The sequence below is a fragment of the Styela clava genome, chromosome 1 (assembly GCF_964204865.1).
Source record: "Styela clava chromosome 1, kaStyClav1.hap1.2, whole genome shotgun sequence".
NCBI lineage: Eukaryota > Metazoa > Chordata > Ascidiacea > Stolidobranchia > Styelidae > Styela > Styela clava.
This window is the reverse complement of record NC_135250.1, coordinates 9,333-26,566: the sequence shown is the minus strand read 5'-3', so window position 1 is coordinate 26,566 and position 17,234 is coordinate 9,333. Positions and strand designations below refer to the sequence as shown.

At 35.8% G+C, this 17,234-nt stretch overlaps 2 protein-coding genes and 1 long non-coding RNA gene across 10 annotated transcripts in view; 2 read left to right on the top strand and 1 right to left on the bottom strand.

Moving 5' to 3' along the window:
• LOC120341739 (MAP kinase-activating death domain protein-like) overlaps nucleotides 1-6,398 on the top strand; it is a 38,170-nt gene extending 31,772 nt beyond the window's left edge. For 3 of the 8 annotated variants that reach the window (XM_078115738.1, XM_078115740.1, XM_078115736.1), the window contains 4 exons: nucleotides 181-287; nucleotides 381-395; nucleotides 738-807; nucleotides 2,545-3,661. In XM_078115738.1, the coding sequence (XP_077971864.1) occupies nucleotides 181-287; nucleotides 381-395; nucleotides 738-807; nucleotides 2,545-2,672 (320 nt within the window). In that variant the 3' untranslated portion in view covers nucleotides 2,673-3,661. Of the gene's footprint in view, nucleotides 1-180; nucleotides 288-380; nucleotides 396-737; nucleotides 808-2,544; nucleotides 3,662-5,913 lie in introns of those variants that run through there. The other 5 variants (XM_078115743.1, XM_078115737.1, XM_078115739.1 and 2 more) reach the window with 4 other exon arrangements.
• LOC144426092 (uncharacterized) lies at nucleotides 805-2,485 on the top strand. The gene is made up of 2 exons (XR_013477738.1): nucleotides 805-935; nucleotides 1,351-2,485. It is a non-coding gene; the product is annotated as an uncharacterized LOC144426092 (long non-coding RNA).
• A 135-nt stretch (nucleotides 6,399-6,533) lies between the features above and the next one.
• LOC144426076 (uncharacterized) lies at nucleotides 6,534-10,338 on the bottom strand. Its single transcript, XM_078115744.1, has 2 exons — nucleotides 9,239-10,338; nucleotides 6,534-8,179 (listed from the first exon to the last, which is right to left on the bottom strand). The coding sequence occupies exon 2, from the start codon at nucleotides 7,838-7,840 to the stop codon at nucleotides 7,103-7,105; it is 738 nt and encodes a 245-aa protein (XP_077971870.1). The 5' UTR covers nucleotides 7,841-8,179; nucleotides 9,239-10,338; the 3' UTR covers nucleotides 6,534-7,102.
• Nucleotides 10,339-17,234: the final 6,896 nt, after the last annotated feature.

Here is a 17,234-nt window from a genome sequence, read left to right as displayed (position 1 = left end):
TCCAAAGGTTTGGTGTAAAATATTAGCAATTAATATTTCGGTGGTTAGGAGGTACTTTGATCTGACACAGCCTCCCCAGGCGGAACTTCAAGCTTCATCAACATTAGCCCGGAATAATCTTCGCTTCGTTTTATTCATATTGGATGAGGAGTTGTTAATTGTGCCATCATTATTTTTCAGAACCAGAATTAGGAGGAGAATTTCCTGTTCAGGATATGAAGACTGGAGAATGTGGATTGCTTCAAGTCACTTTAGATGGAATAAATTTAAAGCTTAGTTCTAGTCAGGTATGACATATGGTTTTGCTCTCCTTCATTGTACAAAATTTTCCAAACTACTAATCTTCACTTTGATATTTTTTTCATGCTTCCCCTGCACAGGATGAGACTAGGCAGGTAATTGCATAATTACAATTCCGTCTTTTTCAAATCGACAATTCACCTGATTTGTAAATACTAAAGTTCTCAGCTGGGTATATAGTATATTTGGCAGAGGTAGCCTAGTTGCAGAGTATTGGCTGAATTTGGTAAACCTGTTGGGATCAAGTTGCGGAGTTGTTGATTGCTGTGGCGAAATCGCTCTTATATTTCCTGCATTTGAATATATATTTGTTCAAAAGTAATCGCAAAACAAACTAGAAATTCACATAACTTATAATCTTTGGATGGCCACCTATCGATAGTCCTATGTTCTTACCACCATGATAGTGATTCCATTGATCCTTTGTTTGCTTCTAGGTTTTCCTCGATCTAAAAACAATCAGAAAATGCAACACAGTTAAAGGAGTTTTCATACTCGAGCAATACAGTGAGTATTTTGGTTTTTACGAATTGGATGCAGATATTTTTTATTTTTATATAGTACAGGGTGGTCCAAGGTTGTCGTCGGCCTCGCGGGCCACACTATTATTTTTGTATTATTCGCAGGCCACAATAGTGTCAAGCAATGTTCCCTCTAATTTCTGTAGTATGTGTGCGCAGAAATTTTGGTGTGTGCGCACTTTTTTGGAAATGACTAACATTTGTGCAAAATCCAATGTAGAAATTTTGGCGTTCTAACCGCGTAATAAGTGGGCTTATTAAGAAAATTTTGGTTATTTAATAAGTTTTTCTATAGATTGTGAATGCTTTAATGGGGGGCTATATGTTATCAGTAGATAATAATGAACATACATGGAAAATAATAAATGAAATTGATTGTAACAGATGGTTTTATTTGAATTCAAATAAAGGGTGAAAAAAGAACATTGTTACATTACATCGAAACGTCTGTGCGCAGTAAATCTATGCGTGTGCGCAACCTCTGAAAGCTGTGTGCGCGCGCACACGCGCACACCTTAGAGGGAACAAGAAGTCAAGAATAGGTAAAAAGTGCAATACAAAACAAACACTTTTATTGTCCAATCACACAGATCATTATTTGTCATTTATCAAGTTAAAACCTGCAAAAACCACCAAAAACGTTCGAATATCTTACTATATGTACATTTGGTACTCGTGAAGTATGCGCACCAAGATGTCGCATAACCTGAACCCTAAGCTGGTACACAACCTGAGTTCAACCTGAGTTCAGGTTGTGCGCCATCTTGGTGCACATACTTCAGGAGGTCTGTACATTTAGTGTAAGATTTCAAACTCTTCATAACAGAGAAAGTGCTCTAAGGAGAAAATACTGTTTAAATGGCCACCGATACGACTTGCAGAGATATTTTAAGCAAGCATTGTGGTATTCCCCTTCCCATATCCAGTCAAAACTATGTTTGAATTGGTCAGCTTTCTTTTCAACTCATGTTTACGAAATAACTCACAAATAACCGCAGACTAAATTTTCTGACATAGGTTATAGACAGCATTTTTTGAAATACTGTTTAGTCCTGGTTGCACTTGCAGGAATTATATTGTTCGGCCATTACATTAATATTTAGTTATCATAGTTTACTCATTCGACTTTTGTTTTCTATGAAGCCTATTTTGTTAGTAGATATTCCCGACCAAAAAATAGAAAGCCAGTTAACAATTTAGACTAGACGAGCACATTATTCATCTTCACTAATTGCCTCAGCTACCAGTAACATTAGTCAATTTGATGATGTAACAACATGCCAAAAGATTTTTCTGGTTATTTTTATAACGAACCAACACCAAATGCGATTCTTTGTTTACCCCCATGCAAATGCGATGCGGGCCACAGATAATGAAGTGGCGGGCTACATGTGGAATTGGACCACCCTGATATAGTATGTTTACTTGTCTCATCCCGGCTAAGGTGTGTCGGTCAAACGACTCTGATACAGGTGTCCATTGGCTAGATGCTCATATTTGAATATTTCTTCGTTGCAAACTTGTATCTTGTGTTTATCCATAAGCTAATCCATTTATCTAATCTTTTTCAAATGAATCTATTCCGGCTGTAGAAGTGGCAAATTTTAATGACCGAAAATTTTTTATTTTATGCGACTTTGTGCTTTCAAATGATATTGACTGTTTTCAATATTAACAAAACTGTCAATAGATTGCCATAGTTTCCACTTTGGTACTTTAACAGAACGTGATACAGACGAAGTTACTCTTCATAAATTCAAGTCACCTTTAGCAAGTGAGATATGCTATGCTGTGTTATGCCTATTCAGTTACGTAGCAGCTGGACGAAGTGCTCAATCATTGCGGGAGTAACTCGAGACACAATATTACTCTCGTCATCAGCAAGTTTATCTCTGTATTATGAGATTCATATGACATAGAAGCGATGTTATTTATTGATGTTGATTGGACAATAACATTTTAGTGGGCCGTTGTGGGCAAGTTCAGGCTATGACTGATTTAGTTTATTTTTATGTACGTACATTTTTAGTTTTGTAGATGTCTTTACCTTGTTTCATATTTATATAAAAGATGTATTTTTATTTTACTTATGTTTATTTTAAGATTTGTGCAAATTTATAAACTGTTAATTTTGAATACGACAAGCGGTAATGGTTTTGTCACCTGGTCATAAATCCAGTAATGCTGGGTGATCGAGATTTGCAGTTCATTTAATAATTTTGTTGGAACAGTCCTTCACACATTGAATAGACTGAATATTTTACGATTTGTATCGATGTTTAACTCATTTGTAACGTTGTCGCTCATCTCATAGTCACTGTACTTGAGGTTGTTATTTAAGAAAGGGTAGAACAATTTTTGCACAATAATGTTAAGTGTCTGTTGTTATTATATTATAGGTTATACAAAATTTAGTTCACTGAAATATAACAAAAGTTCAGATTAAATTCTTTGCACTTGAGAATTTTTGATTCTCAAATTTCATAATTTTGACCTCAATTTTATTAATGACCAAATAATTCATTTCACACAGGAACATAATTGTTCATTGTTTCGAATATTGTACAATGTACATAACACCTATTCCATTCATATGCGTGAATACATCAAAAAATCAACTGAGAAAGAAAATTTTCGAAAATTCTACATCCGTCTTGTGCAATTGGTGTCGGTGTTGGTAATTTAGTTTCCATTTCATCTATCTTGACCAAAAAATGTGCGTTTTTAAAATTCATTAAATTTCGGGATGTTGCAATGAATTCCCTGCTCTCAGCAATAACTCTATATCATTTTGTGACTTGCTATCTCAGACATCTGAAATTAAATATTTGAAAATGACACTTGTGTGAGTGGGTCATTGTATCTCTGGTCATGGGATGGTGATGTAATCTTCTATCGCACTAAAGATGGAAGTCTGCGTGATGAATGCGAATGAAACGACCATTCATGGATTTAAGCAGAATATTCATCGTATATGTGGGGTCTTTATCCGAAAATAGAAATCTTGCCCATTGGTGGATGGGGTGTAAGTCAAATTCGCATTCCTTAAAATAGTTTAGAATTCTTGTATAGTTTGTGTCTAATTGTTTTTTTAATTTTGAAGTCCAATTAGAATATTTTCAAGGTAAAACACATCCAACTGTTAATTAAAATTAGTTAAATTAATTCAAATATGCTATAATTCCCAGTTCAAAAATATTTTTAATAACTTATTCTGAATAGTCAAATATTCTGTATTGGCCATCCCGCTGAAATATAATGAACATCGGAAAACTTGGACGATGGTGGGGTAAGACTTTATTTCAACATCATATCTTCCTTAATTGTCACCTACAACCATTGGCTGACTTAATCGTCGCAGATCCTACCATGTCAGCCATACCACCAGGAAGGCCTGACAGCGGATGATTGGGTAAATCAGTGGTGATTAAGGAAGTCATTGGCAATCAAGTGAGTCAGTAGTGATTAAGTAACTCTGTGGCGATTAGGTAAGTTCGTGACAAATAAGTAAGTCATTGGCGATAGTAAGGGTTCGTAAAGTTGGCAGTAGAACATTCCTCATTATGGACATCATTTGGTTATAACTGTATGGGAGTTTTTGGAATCTGGAGGTGAGAAAATAACTTAACTACATAAAGCTGGAAAGTGAATACCGTACCTTGAAGCATTTTCCAAAACAACAGAAGAATGGCATAAATTAACGCTTCCAGACTTCAGCATATCCAATATCAAAGTTAAAGAGGGTTCACTATATGCAGCTCTTTGCAACATGCTGGCAGGAGGTTACAATTTTAAAGACGATCACAAGTTCTACATTTGCACGTGTGCCCTAAAAGTCATCTTATTTAAGGACCAAGTGTTCATGTTGGATTACTTGATTTCAAACACAGAAACAAGTGATGTTCTAGTACTGCTGTTTTGCAAACACCCTCTTGCAATTATGCAATGCATACATATTGCTTACTAATATTTCAAATGGATATAACTCATTTCCTTTTTTATTATGAGCTTCTATATCAAACATGGGCAAAGTACGGCCCGCGGGCCAAATCCGGGCTTTGGGTAATTCAATCTGGCCCGCCTGATGCTGCCACAACCTGAGTGAAATCAAATTTTGATGTTTCAGCTATAATAGCTCAAGGGATTTGTTAAGATCGCGGTTAAATTTAGTTTTGGCGCGAGGCTTATAGTTTTCCACCTTTGCTTTGTAACACTGTTAATATTGATCATAAAATGTAACTTTTTACGTCACACTTACATGGCCCGCCAGTATGAGTGGGCAAAATGTTTGGCCCCAGGTTTAAAAACCGTGCCCACATCCTTCTATATCTTTACTCAGTAGATATTATTTGGTATTATTTTTTTGCTACCAATAATTGATATACTTTTTTGATGACATTTGCAGCCACTTTACTGTGATTCTGTGACTTATTTTACTTTCCTTCTGTCACTTATTTCATTTTTGCTAAGTAAGTGTTTAATTGAGCTTGCTTTTACTGTTTCATAAATTCTTTTACATCTTCATGTTGCTTACCACTACCAGTATTGGTAGTTGTTTGAATATTGTTTTGGCAAATGGTTCCAATGTATATAGCTATTTTGTATTTTTTCAGACGCACTGTCCTAATCCTTTTTCCTGTGTTCACTACTAGTCTCTATTTGCTTTTAACATTGACATGCTTTGTTCGGTCTTTGTATTTACAGCTGTTTCAAGCCTGTCTGTAGGCTAATATATCACTTTATTTTTGTGCCTATTGAACAGCAATATGCTGTGATAGCTAACACATTTTGGAGGCCCTATTTCATAACAATAAAAAACACAATCCCATTTGCATAGCACTCTTTTTTCAGATTTGCTGTGTTCGATATTCGTTAGCAAACTTATCAAAGCAATGCATCCGTGGATTCAATTTGGAATATTTTTTAGTGATTTTGTTATGTTACACTTTATTTCCAATGTTCAAAACTTTATGCTGCCTTTTCATGGATGCATTTTTATTTGTTTACCATACCAGACATTTGATAAATTGTTGGTGGATTTTTTTTTGTGTCTCCGAAAGCAAGATTTTTCTACAGCTATTTACTTATTCAGATATACACAATCTAGAATTTGAGGGAAGGGCACAATATAGACAATTTCAGTATTCTGGGAATTGACTCACTAACCCACAACGAACTCTATAGGAAAAACAAAGAGCATTTCTGGATTAACAAAATGAAGACTCGGCAACTACAGAGAATCAATAGAAAAGATTAAAACTCAAACGGAGAGAGGCTTTAACGCAAATATAAAACCAAAAGACAAACAGTACTATCACAAAAACAACAACAATACAAACAAACGAGGTTCAAAAACAAACAATGCAAACTACACAAATAGACGACCTCCAACCCAACCACATCAGCTAGACCGGCAGTTCTGAGATGATACGGATTAAATTGCCCATCCCCATAGCATCTAAATCAGTTATAGAAAACTTAATCTTTTGTATTTACAGTTACATATTGTATTGTTTGAAGAAGTTAGACCATGATCTAACGAAAGCTCACAAATATACTTACTAATTCGTTGAAAGAGATCGAGGTATTTTTACAATGGCGATTAGGTAAGATATTAGCGATCAAGTAAGTAAGAGTGGATTTAATAAGTTCGTGGCGATAAAGTAAGTCGATGGTGATAAGGCAATTCGGTAAGTCATTGGCACATACATAAGTCATTGGCAATAAATATATTCAGCAGCAATTAACTTATCGAAGGCATGACAGCTGATGATATTTAGGCGCTTACTGCATTAAAGACCCACAATTATTGAATATAATGTAATAAACCAGGGTCGTCCAACCCGCGGCCCGCCGAAGGTTTCCGAGTGGACCGCGCGGTATTATTCAAATCCCAATGTCTTTCACAAATCGGAGCCATTATTGAAACCTCTATCAAAATAATTGTTCAAACGCGCGAGAAGCACCACCTGTTTGTTTGTGGGTAAATACACAACTGTTCAGGATGCTTGAGTATATTATAGATATAACAGATACATCACAGATCACAACACTTAACAGCTAGCAGCACAAGCAGAGAGAGAGCAAGCAAGCAAGGTCAAAGGTGACAAGTATAGCATTAATAATGACGTCATAAATATCATCTTACATCCCCTTTTCTTTAAATAAATATCAACACATGAAATACAACGCTAATGCACATAATAGCAATGCCAACTGAAAAGTTCAAATCTCATTTACAACAATTTGTCATCAATCAGCAAAGCTACAAAATGCAATATTCACTTCACAAAATCACTAGAGAAATATCTTGGATTTGGCCTTATTCTCCTTCCACTTCTAGTAAAAGTCATACTGGGCACAAAATTAGAACTTCCATTAACAATATTAGATTGACTTGGAACATCAGTATTTGAATCAGATAAATTAGAATAATCGATATCTTCTTCTGTTCGAGGATAGTAAGATTCATTTGCTTTAAGGATATGTCTTCGATTGCGACGATATCTTCTTCCATCAGACTCAACAATGTAAGATCTTGGTAAGTGATAATTCTGGCATATGATACCTTTCTGGTCATATTCTTTTTTAGTTTGCATTCTCACTATATCACCAGTGTTCAAATTAGGTAGCAGTTTTGAAGACTTGTCAAAATATTTCTTTTGTTGGTTTCTTTTGTGCAGCAATTGATCATGCACTTCTTTTGGATTTCTGATTTCAGGATTCAACAATTTTTTTGATTTAGGTATGTCACCTTTTGTTCGACGTGATATTAGACGTTGTGCAGAAGAGCCAAGTATTTTATCTCTAGGCACATTTTGAATATTTAATAGAGCAAGGTAAGGATCAGATCGATCTCGTCTGCATTTCTCCAATAAATTTTTAGATTGTTTTACAGCATTTTCAGCTAGTCCATTGCTTTGAGGAAATTCAGGACTACCCCAGATAGCACAACTACGTCGGAACAAACATGGCCGAACGTTGTTCGAACCACCGGCCCAATAATGGCGAACAACCATGTTCCAGCGAAGATTTGGCCGCTGGGCCAACGTCGTTCCATTCGCTGTAATGCAACCGCAAACGGTCGGGCCAACGTAGGCGATACGTTGTAACACAATCGTGACATATGGCTGGGCCTACGTAGATGACACGTTGTAATACAATCGTGGCATATGGTCGGGCCAAGTTAGGCGATGTGTTGTACAGACCACTCGTATGGATCCATACTACATAGAAATTTCCCACTAATCTAACATTATTTATATAATAAAAAACAAAAGATAACAAAATGTCTTTATTTTACAAATATGTATACATGTAATAAAATTAATCGGAGTTCGTTGCCAGATCATCCAGAGCTGAAAAATATAAAAATTCTGTGTTAAATTGCAGTATTAGCAAATTACAGCACCAGAGTTCAAAGCCTAGTCTGAATGACTGCATCCCAACAAAATTTCAGAGGAGGAATCTTACGCCAAGTTTCTGCAGTCGCAAATGTTTGAGTGAAGCTTACATTGACAAGACAATAATAATTGAGAAATACAGAAATTCTTGATTCCGCAAAGATGGCGTAGACAATGTTTTGAGGGGAATATTTGTTGGAGGGAATAATGATGATTTGAGATTTTATCTGACTAAAATGTCTTCAAATATTCCATGTTGAAATTCATCTATCTTATTAGAAACATCATGCACCATGATTAGTCTATTTGTTTAATTGATTTACAATAAATTTATTTGTAACTTCATCATTTGCTGTTGTGCTAAGGGGGGGTGATAATGTAAAAAGTACTGCAAGGGAGCGATGATACAAATAAGTTCGAAAACCACTGTTCGCCATTATGCACCAAACTCTGGCAACATTGGATTGGCAATTTGGCACTTGACTCTACCATTATCAGCTTGGCGATATCTCCTTAATAAATATTTTTCTATACTGTTCACTTTTGTATACAAAATCTACATTCAATTTCTTTACTGTTCACAGTTGTTTACAAAATCATTATTCAATTTGACAATCATAATGATAAAAATGAATGGTGTGGCAACTGGCAAGTACATTTTGTTTACTACCTAACTTAACTGTTTACTAACTTATCTAAATTTTCTCGCCTGTTTTTATTTTATTATATCTCTGTTGTTGTTGTGTGTGTGTAACTTAATTTAATTCATGAACACGATAGGCATCTTTTTGGCAAAACCTTATATTCTTTACGCTTTGATCTTAAGTAAGGTTTTGTTTTCACTCCAGATTGTCAGATTCTATTTAATCAATTTTTGTTCATTTCCTTTATGAATTATCTTAAGCTGATTTGGAGTAAAAATAATCTTATACTTATAAAATAGAAGAGGGTAAGGCAGAGAAAGATGGTGGTACAATATGATAAACATATTACATACCTTTATGGCAGAAACACCTTTAATAGCAGAAACTAAGGGCGTCCCACTCACTCCTTCTCATCCACCGCGTCCTGCACAGTTGAAACAGCGGGAGAGTAAATTTGATATAACCGAGCTCATGATTCTCCAAACCAGTCTTTCTTGGAGCAACCTCCGAGACTTGACAAATATCTTATCTGGAATGAGTAAATAAGCACATTCCATCCGTTGCAAAAGCTCTATGTTAATTATCGCGAGTATCTACTCTAAAATATACACATATGTGTTTTGTCCACATCGCATTCGTATAAAAGTGAACAATTTTAATATTGCAATCGGATCGTATTTAGACATTTAAATATTCTTCCTTGAACACGAAGTGAAAATATGGGGCAAATTGTATTTCATACATAATTTCGAAGCACTTCATGCAGTCAAAAACAAAACGACAAAAAATAAAAGGCACTCAATAAGATGAGACCCAGCAAAGGTATTTTCAGCTATTTTACTTTCATGTTCTGTTCAGCTTTCGAATTAATTATGGAGTAATCTGCAATATTTTAACATTGTACTAAAACTAAACAAATATTCTGGATCTCAGAGATTTTTACATCGTGGTCTTCATACGATGGCATGTGTTACCGGTCAGCAAACTCTTTTAAATTAATTTTGCTTGCCCGCTGGGGTAAAAAGGTTGGGAACCACTGAACTAAACAGTTAAGTACAACCACGTTACACCAACGCCCCGCAAACTTACAGTCGATTTTCATCAGAATGATTAAATAGAATATTCAGAAATGAATAAATTGATTTTTAATGTTTTCTCGTTGTGGGGTCGCAAGTATCTGTAGTCTGTGATTTTACAAAAATTGGGGTCGCGGGAAAAAAAGTTTGGGAACCACCGCCGTAAAGTGTCCGTAATCAGCTTATAAAAATATTCAACTTACAAGCCATTTTTTCATCCTTAAATGTATTCTGGATCAAAATGTAATCAGACAATGAATTGACAATGAACTTCATCAATTCCGGTATGTCCGAGTCCACACTATAATCAGTGGAAAGTTGCAGCTTGTAGCATAAGAGTTTCTACCGCCTGTCCCAACAATTTTTCCATGGACTGGATTGGAGCATGGCTTGATCTCTGAAAATCAAGTGAGTGTTACCCAATGTATAGTACATAATTGTCTTTCAGATGATAAACGTGAACGAATGGTCTATACTACTTACCAGAATATAAATTTTCTCATTAATATTAATTACCGTATTTTCCAGCGAATAAGACGAGGCCTGTTTTCAAGCCTGAAAAAATGGGTTTTTGCATATAACCGGCCAATAAGTCGGGGTAGTAAAATCGCATCAACTTTGGGAATCTTGAATTACCATACAATGCCTTTCGAGCCGTCGCCGCGTTTGCGCATTGGTTAAAATAGCCTCTAAATGACTTTTTCTTGTAGCGTAATATTCAATCCATATATGATAATGCAAATATGATAATCACAGCATCGAAATTCCAGATTCACAGCGCGAGAATGTCGATTTATTTAAACTAACCTGATGAGGACGTGAGGGATGCTATTGCCGAAGGTATTTTATTGTCTCGATTCAATAATAAGGCGACACAAAAATAAAAATGATCATACTCGCCTAATAAGACGACCCCCCTAAAATCAGGCCAAAAATTTGGGTCTAGAAAAGCGACTTATTCGCCGGAAAATACGGTATTAATCACATGATGTTGTACTAGGTAATTATTCAAGTGATATATCTAGCTATTGTGCAATATTTTATGGCACAGATATGCAAGGAGCTACTATCAAACTATAATAAAAAAAAACTGTTTTGGGCATTGTCCGCATTGAAACATTGAGATGCTTGAAAAGACACAGTGTATGATTGCGTGAAAGAGGGAATTGGAGCAGGTGAATTTTCCAGTCCATTGTCATAGGGCCTATTATAAAAATGGTATATATCATTAAACTTTCAATGGTAATATTGACACTTGACAGAATATCTAATCGGTAAGAATTAACCGGAAAAAATGAATATTACACAAAATATGTCCAGATATTTGTAAAAGATGTGTCGTACAATACTTCATGCTTTTAGAGTCGCTGGGCATTGCACAGTTGCATGCACATTTGGCAGTCATTGTACAGAGATGGGCTTCGCCCAGTCGCCCAAATCTTTTTTGCTAGCGGTCTACTTTCCAATTCACTTTAAAACATAATAACACTTAATTAAGGTTGGTTGGGTAAGCTTACATAGCATACATACTGAAAATGAATCATATTAATATATACCCAATATAATTCTATTGAAATTTAAAACAAAATATTATTCAGAAATCAGTAATTTATTTCTCAACAAAGCTGAAAATATGAACTAGAGCAGGGTTGGGCAAAGTTCTCGGACCGCGTGCAAAAATTTTGCTGGACTGGCTGGCCATGCCGCATCTCGTATGTGTGGTGTAAAAAGTTATACTTTAGAAACAAAATTTTATTTAAAGTGTTACAAAAACAAAAATGGAAAACAATAATCCTTGAGCTATTTTTTACCTAAAAACATCAAATTTTAGTTTCAGTTTGATTGTGGCAATTGTTAAAACATATTTTAGATTTCAGCCAATTGAGATCTGTATTTAGATTTGTTGAAATTCGTCAGACAGAAGGTTCACAAATGTACAACTATTCAGATTACTGGATTAAGTCGTCCAACGGGTTGGATTTGCGATTTGGGCTGCAGAAATGTTTGCACTTAGACAAATAAAGTAAATATAAAAAATCATATCCAGGGATGAAGGACCAATACCTGAATACCGGTACCTGTACTCTATAATGAATACTGGTAAATGAGAGATGGCAACCTCAGAAAGTTTAACATAAAATGCCAAAAGACCAAGTACGATAACGTACCTCATCTCGTTCTGTCGTTATCGGTACCTGCGGACCTACGGCTGTACGGTGTCCAGGGATAAATATGTAACTTTTACCGGTATCTAGAGTCCCCTCCCCGTTATGCGATCATTTTTACCAAAATGCTTCTAATATGCTTTGTATTCACGGAAAACACTTCATTTTTTCATTAACATACTCTACAAATCCATCTCAATCACTTCCCTTAAAATCATGCCGGTACCGTGACCGGAAAACCGTTTATACCGCCTCTACTTTCACCATGTCAGTGGGGCAATTGCGATCAACAACGTATATTTGCGATCACTAAAAATCTCGCCAATCGGAGCGCCGACGTTCCTGTTTTAGACCCTACATAGGTATGGAAAAAGTTGCGAAATCATCTTTTGGGTGTGCTGACGCGAATACTGTCATCCGACAAGCTTATTACAAACGTTTTTTTTCAACCGAATCTCACCAACCCAACCCGATTACTGTATTTGATTCTACACGGGACAAATAAAATTGAATAGCATACCGACTCAACCTTGTCCATTCGATAAACCGATAATAATACCCCTACTTTTTTATTAGTGATTACAATAGGTAGGTACTTAGGACGATGGTTTGTATTCAATCAACATGTGTATACATTCGCAGTATGGCGAACAGATTCCCGTGGGTGACTGGAAAAACAGCCTTGTCTTGTCATATGATTAATTACGCACATCTCTTCACCCCATCACGGCGATGTGTACAAAAATCTTAATCTTCCGGTAGAAAGCCGGTATGTTTACATTGCAGAGAACAATGTTATCAAATTTATTTCTGCGCTCAAAATTATAACTTACATTAATTATAATTTACAAATGCCAAGAAGTAGTGTTTTTATACAATTCAATGTAATCAAAGCCACAAAGATATACTATTTTTGGCTCCGCCGGAAACGCATTGCTGTTCAATATAATGAGAGGCAAAACCTATATTTTCGATGACTCCCAATGTACTCTGCAAGTAGTCTATGTCAACTCCTAAACTGATGAATTTAAATAATTACAAATGGTGCTCGTAAAAAAATTTTGTTAACAATAATGAAATTCGACATTGGCGCTGATACATTAAGAATTATGAGGTCGGTCAAAAACATTTAAATCAACAAGAAACATTCAGAGCAGACATGGTTGGTGTAACCTACGGCAAATACAGGGCAGGTAAATATAATTTATTACGTTATTGACCCCTCAGTGATTGTTTATAAATTGATTGTGGGGAAAGATGTGATCTAATTTCGGAAATCTACATATCATGCAATATTTTTAAAACGAATAATGTGAAGAATAAGAGCTTTATTATATTTTGGAGTTATCTTGATACGTTGTCTACACCATTCGAAGTAAATGGGCTTTCACTCGGGTCTCGATCTTACATTTTTACTTGATCGCAAATGTGACCAAAGTGGAAATCGCGAGCGCCCTTTTTCACACGTGGAATTATCTGCAATGCAATAAAGATAGAGACTCATTACTCCGGCGACGAATAGGAGAGAATATAAGTTGTTCCCACTCCAATTTTCACGGCTCTATATTTATTTTAACCTCCCCATATGCTTCCGTTCTTCCTGAAATAGAAAAAGAGGTTTCGTGCTCTAAAATTGGTCATTCTCGACCACTAGTGGCGTTTTGACCCAGAAAAATTTTGGACGAAATTTGACGAGAAGCGAGCTGTGGGTAGGCGAGTAGTTAGGGATTATGGATACCGAGCGGGAATCTATCACTATTTCTAGTTTGGCCAAAACAGGGTGCTGAAAGGTAGTGATCGTAAATGTGACGTGAACGCATATCGGGGAGGGGACTCTACCATAGGTACTGTACGGTTCCGGTACTCGATAACGAATACTGGTAAATGAAAGATGGCAACCTAAGAAAGTTTAACAAAAAAATGCCAAAAGACCAAGTACGGTACCGTACCTCATCTCGTTGTCGTTACCGGTACCTACGGTGTCCAGGGATAAATATGTAATTTTTACCGGTATGCAGGGATGGCCATTTCCGAATACTAAACTGTTTCGAATACATTCTAAAATAATGTTTTCGAATCTGGAATTCCGAATACATTCTAAAATCCAAAATAACACATTTTTGTTTTAGTTGATTGAAACCCAGTAAATTAGGAATTAAGCTTCAATAGAAATATCAGAATGAAGCCACGAACCAACAGTATATGTACACAAAGTAATTGATAGTTTATAGCTATCAATAAAAAATAATAGCAACTTGTGACACAGTCAGTTTATTAAAATTATTCACTTTGTACAAATGACCATATGAAAAGATAGCCAAGTTGGCTGACGCTTTCTATCATTGGTACCATGATATTACGATAATAGTCAAGTCTATTGACGAAAATACTACTTGTATTCAGATAATTGTGTATATTTTCTGAGAGTAATAAAATTTATTGGCAATACAGGCAACAACAATCGAAAATCCATTATGCCTTTAAAAATTCTAATATTTAAGCCTAGAGTATTCTACTACCTACCAGTATATTTGTATGTTAATTTATGTGAACCATATTGTTATTATGTGAAACATATTGTTGTGTTTGGAGTTAGAAATAAATTAGTAGAGAATAGATGACCACCACTGCCAGCGCGCAGCCAGGATTTTCGAAATCGGAAATTCCCATTGCCGCCTGTAACACCCACCGCGATTCCGCGCTCGTTAAAGAGCCGTCTTTTCAGCGTATAATGATCATTCTGTTACGTAAAATATTCAATCCATGACAACTACGATATTCTAAAATATCTTTATATATTAATTTAATGTGTCCAACATAACTCGCGGTTGCTTCTTCTTACGTCAAAAAAAAACAACATTACTATTCGGTCCACGGCGATCTGTGACCTAAAATTACGAGATAAACTGCCTGATGTATTTAATTTTATTACGTATTTCTGCAATCTTGCCAACTCGTTATCGCCGTTAGAAAAATCTCAAATAATTATGTAAAATCCTGTTAAGTGTAGAGAATAATTCATTTCATACAATGAATATACATATAAAGTTTAGCAGTAAATTAAAAATACATATTCATCGCCGCGATTATGCCACCTGTTAAAAGAGTCGACTTTTACAACAAATAATATAACAACGAATATATATTTTTCCGTTGTGCAAAGTGATGAATTCGTGACCGACACGGGCATATTTAAAATGTCTTGCTTTATTAACTTAATTGTCTTCAATTTAACCTGCGGTTGCGTCGACAAAATAAAATCCTCACCACTCTTATATACCATTGCAATCCGCGGCTATAAAAATAAAAACGTGAGGTAAACTGTCCGATTAAATATTGTTTTGATCCGTATTTTGCGAATTCGGCAAATATTTAGATGTAGGCCTACTTGTTAACAGTGACTCCGCTCGATCGAAATGCTGCCACTCTGATTATTTTTAGATAAAACCGTTCGAAAAATCCATAAATATGCTGTAATATCTCAGAGTAAAATTTAATTCATCACAATAAAATTGATTGAATATACTTTAGATTAATTATACTATATACATCCTCACAACTCGGGAAAAAGTCGCGTTTCAGACCTTGTATCGTGTTAACACGAAAATATTCGACGGCAATTTAAAGTAATGGATAATCAGGCAAATCCCGCCCTCAATTAGTGACGATAGGTTTCTAAACGCCGACCAAACATAATGTGTCGTTTGCGATTTTCACTGCCTAGAAAAGCGTTTTTTAAATTTTCGCGGGCCTCAAAAAAACTTATACTGTTTACGGTTTTATTTTCAGCATTTTAAATTGTCGCTTTTCAATCAAAAAGTTGCGTTGTCTTTAGAACTCGCCGCCGATGAACGTATTTACCAGATTCACAATTCCGTGCGCATACAAAAAAAATAAATAAATGTTATCGTTATCGTGGAACAAATTTGTGAAAAATTTTCGTTTTAGAGAAAAGAACACAATCGTAAGGGCGTTTACGGGCCTAAATAACACGTTACGCTGATGAGTGATGAAAATAATCACGCGCAAGTTTCCATCGAGAATGCTTTCATTCAACGGAAACGTCTTGAAAGCGGCGTCGAAAATGTGTGACGTCGCACAAATATCCGATATTCTCATGAACGTGAATTCCGATATTCGAATGACGTGATATTCGAATACATTCGAATACTTTATTCGAATTGGCCATCCCTGCCGGTATGGTACCGTATCACCCTTATGAACCGTGACCTGACAACGCACTTAGGGTAGCGGTACCATGAGATTAACTTACTTACACGGTTACAACTATCTCTACTTTCGCCATTCTACTATGAAAGCATTAAAATTTCAATTTCACTGTCCCCTCCACGGAAAAAACCTAGCAACAGGATATCGATTACGAGTACCGCCAAAATGAATGGCGACCTCATGTGCTATATTCGAATCGCGCGCCCATTTCTTCGCATAATGGCGTGTTTCGTTGAAGGCCTATCATGGCCTTACCATGGTAAATGGTTGTAAAACCGCGTACAACGGTTGCCGGCGGATTATAACGTTGGCCCAACGTAGTTGTGCTATCTGGGACTCATAACATGTTTGAATTGCCATTCTCTAGCAAATTCTTTGAAAAGAAGCGACGAATATTGGGGACCACCATCACTGAACAGTACATCTGGACTGCCAAATCTAGCAAAATGTTCTTTAAGATTCTTTATAACAGTTTATGAGGAAATATCAGACAAGTGGTTAATTTCAAACCATCCAGAATAAGAGTCAACAAGTACTAAGTGTTCACTTCCATACCAGTGAAGTATATCTGTAGCTAGAATAGACCATGGACGATCAGGAATTTCATGTAATTTCAATGGTTCTTTCTGTTGATGATTCTTCAGACTATTGCAAACAGAACAATGTGAAATAGCTTCTTCAATATCTTTGGACATATTGCACCAAAACAAATCGGTGTATTTGTGTAATGTATTCTTGTTGTAATGACGCGGGAACAACAAATTTATTTGTCTTGTACACAACACCATCATGTTCAATGAGTTCATCTCGAAATGGGAAATATTTCTGAACTTGGATTGGCAAACTTTTTACAGTATTAGATCATCCATGCTTGATAATTTTAATCAGTTCTTGT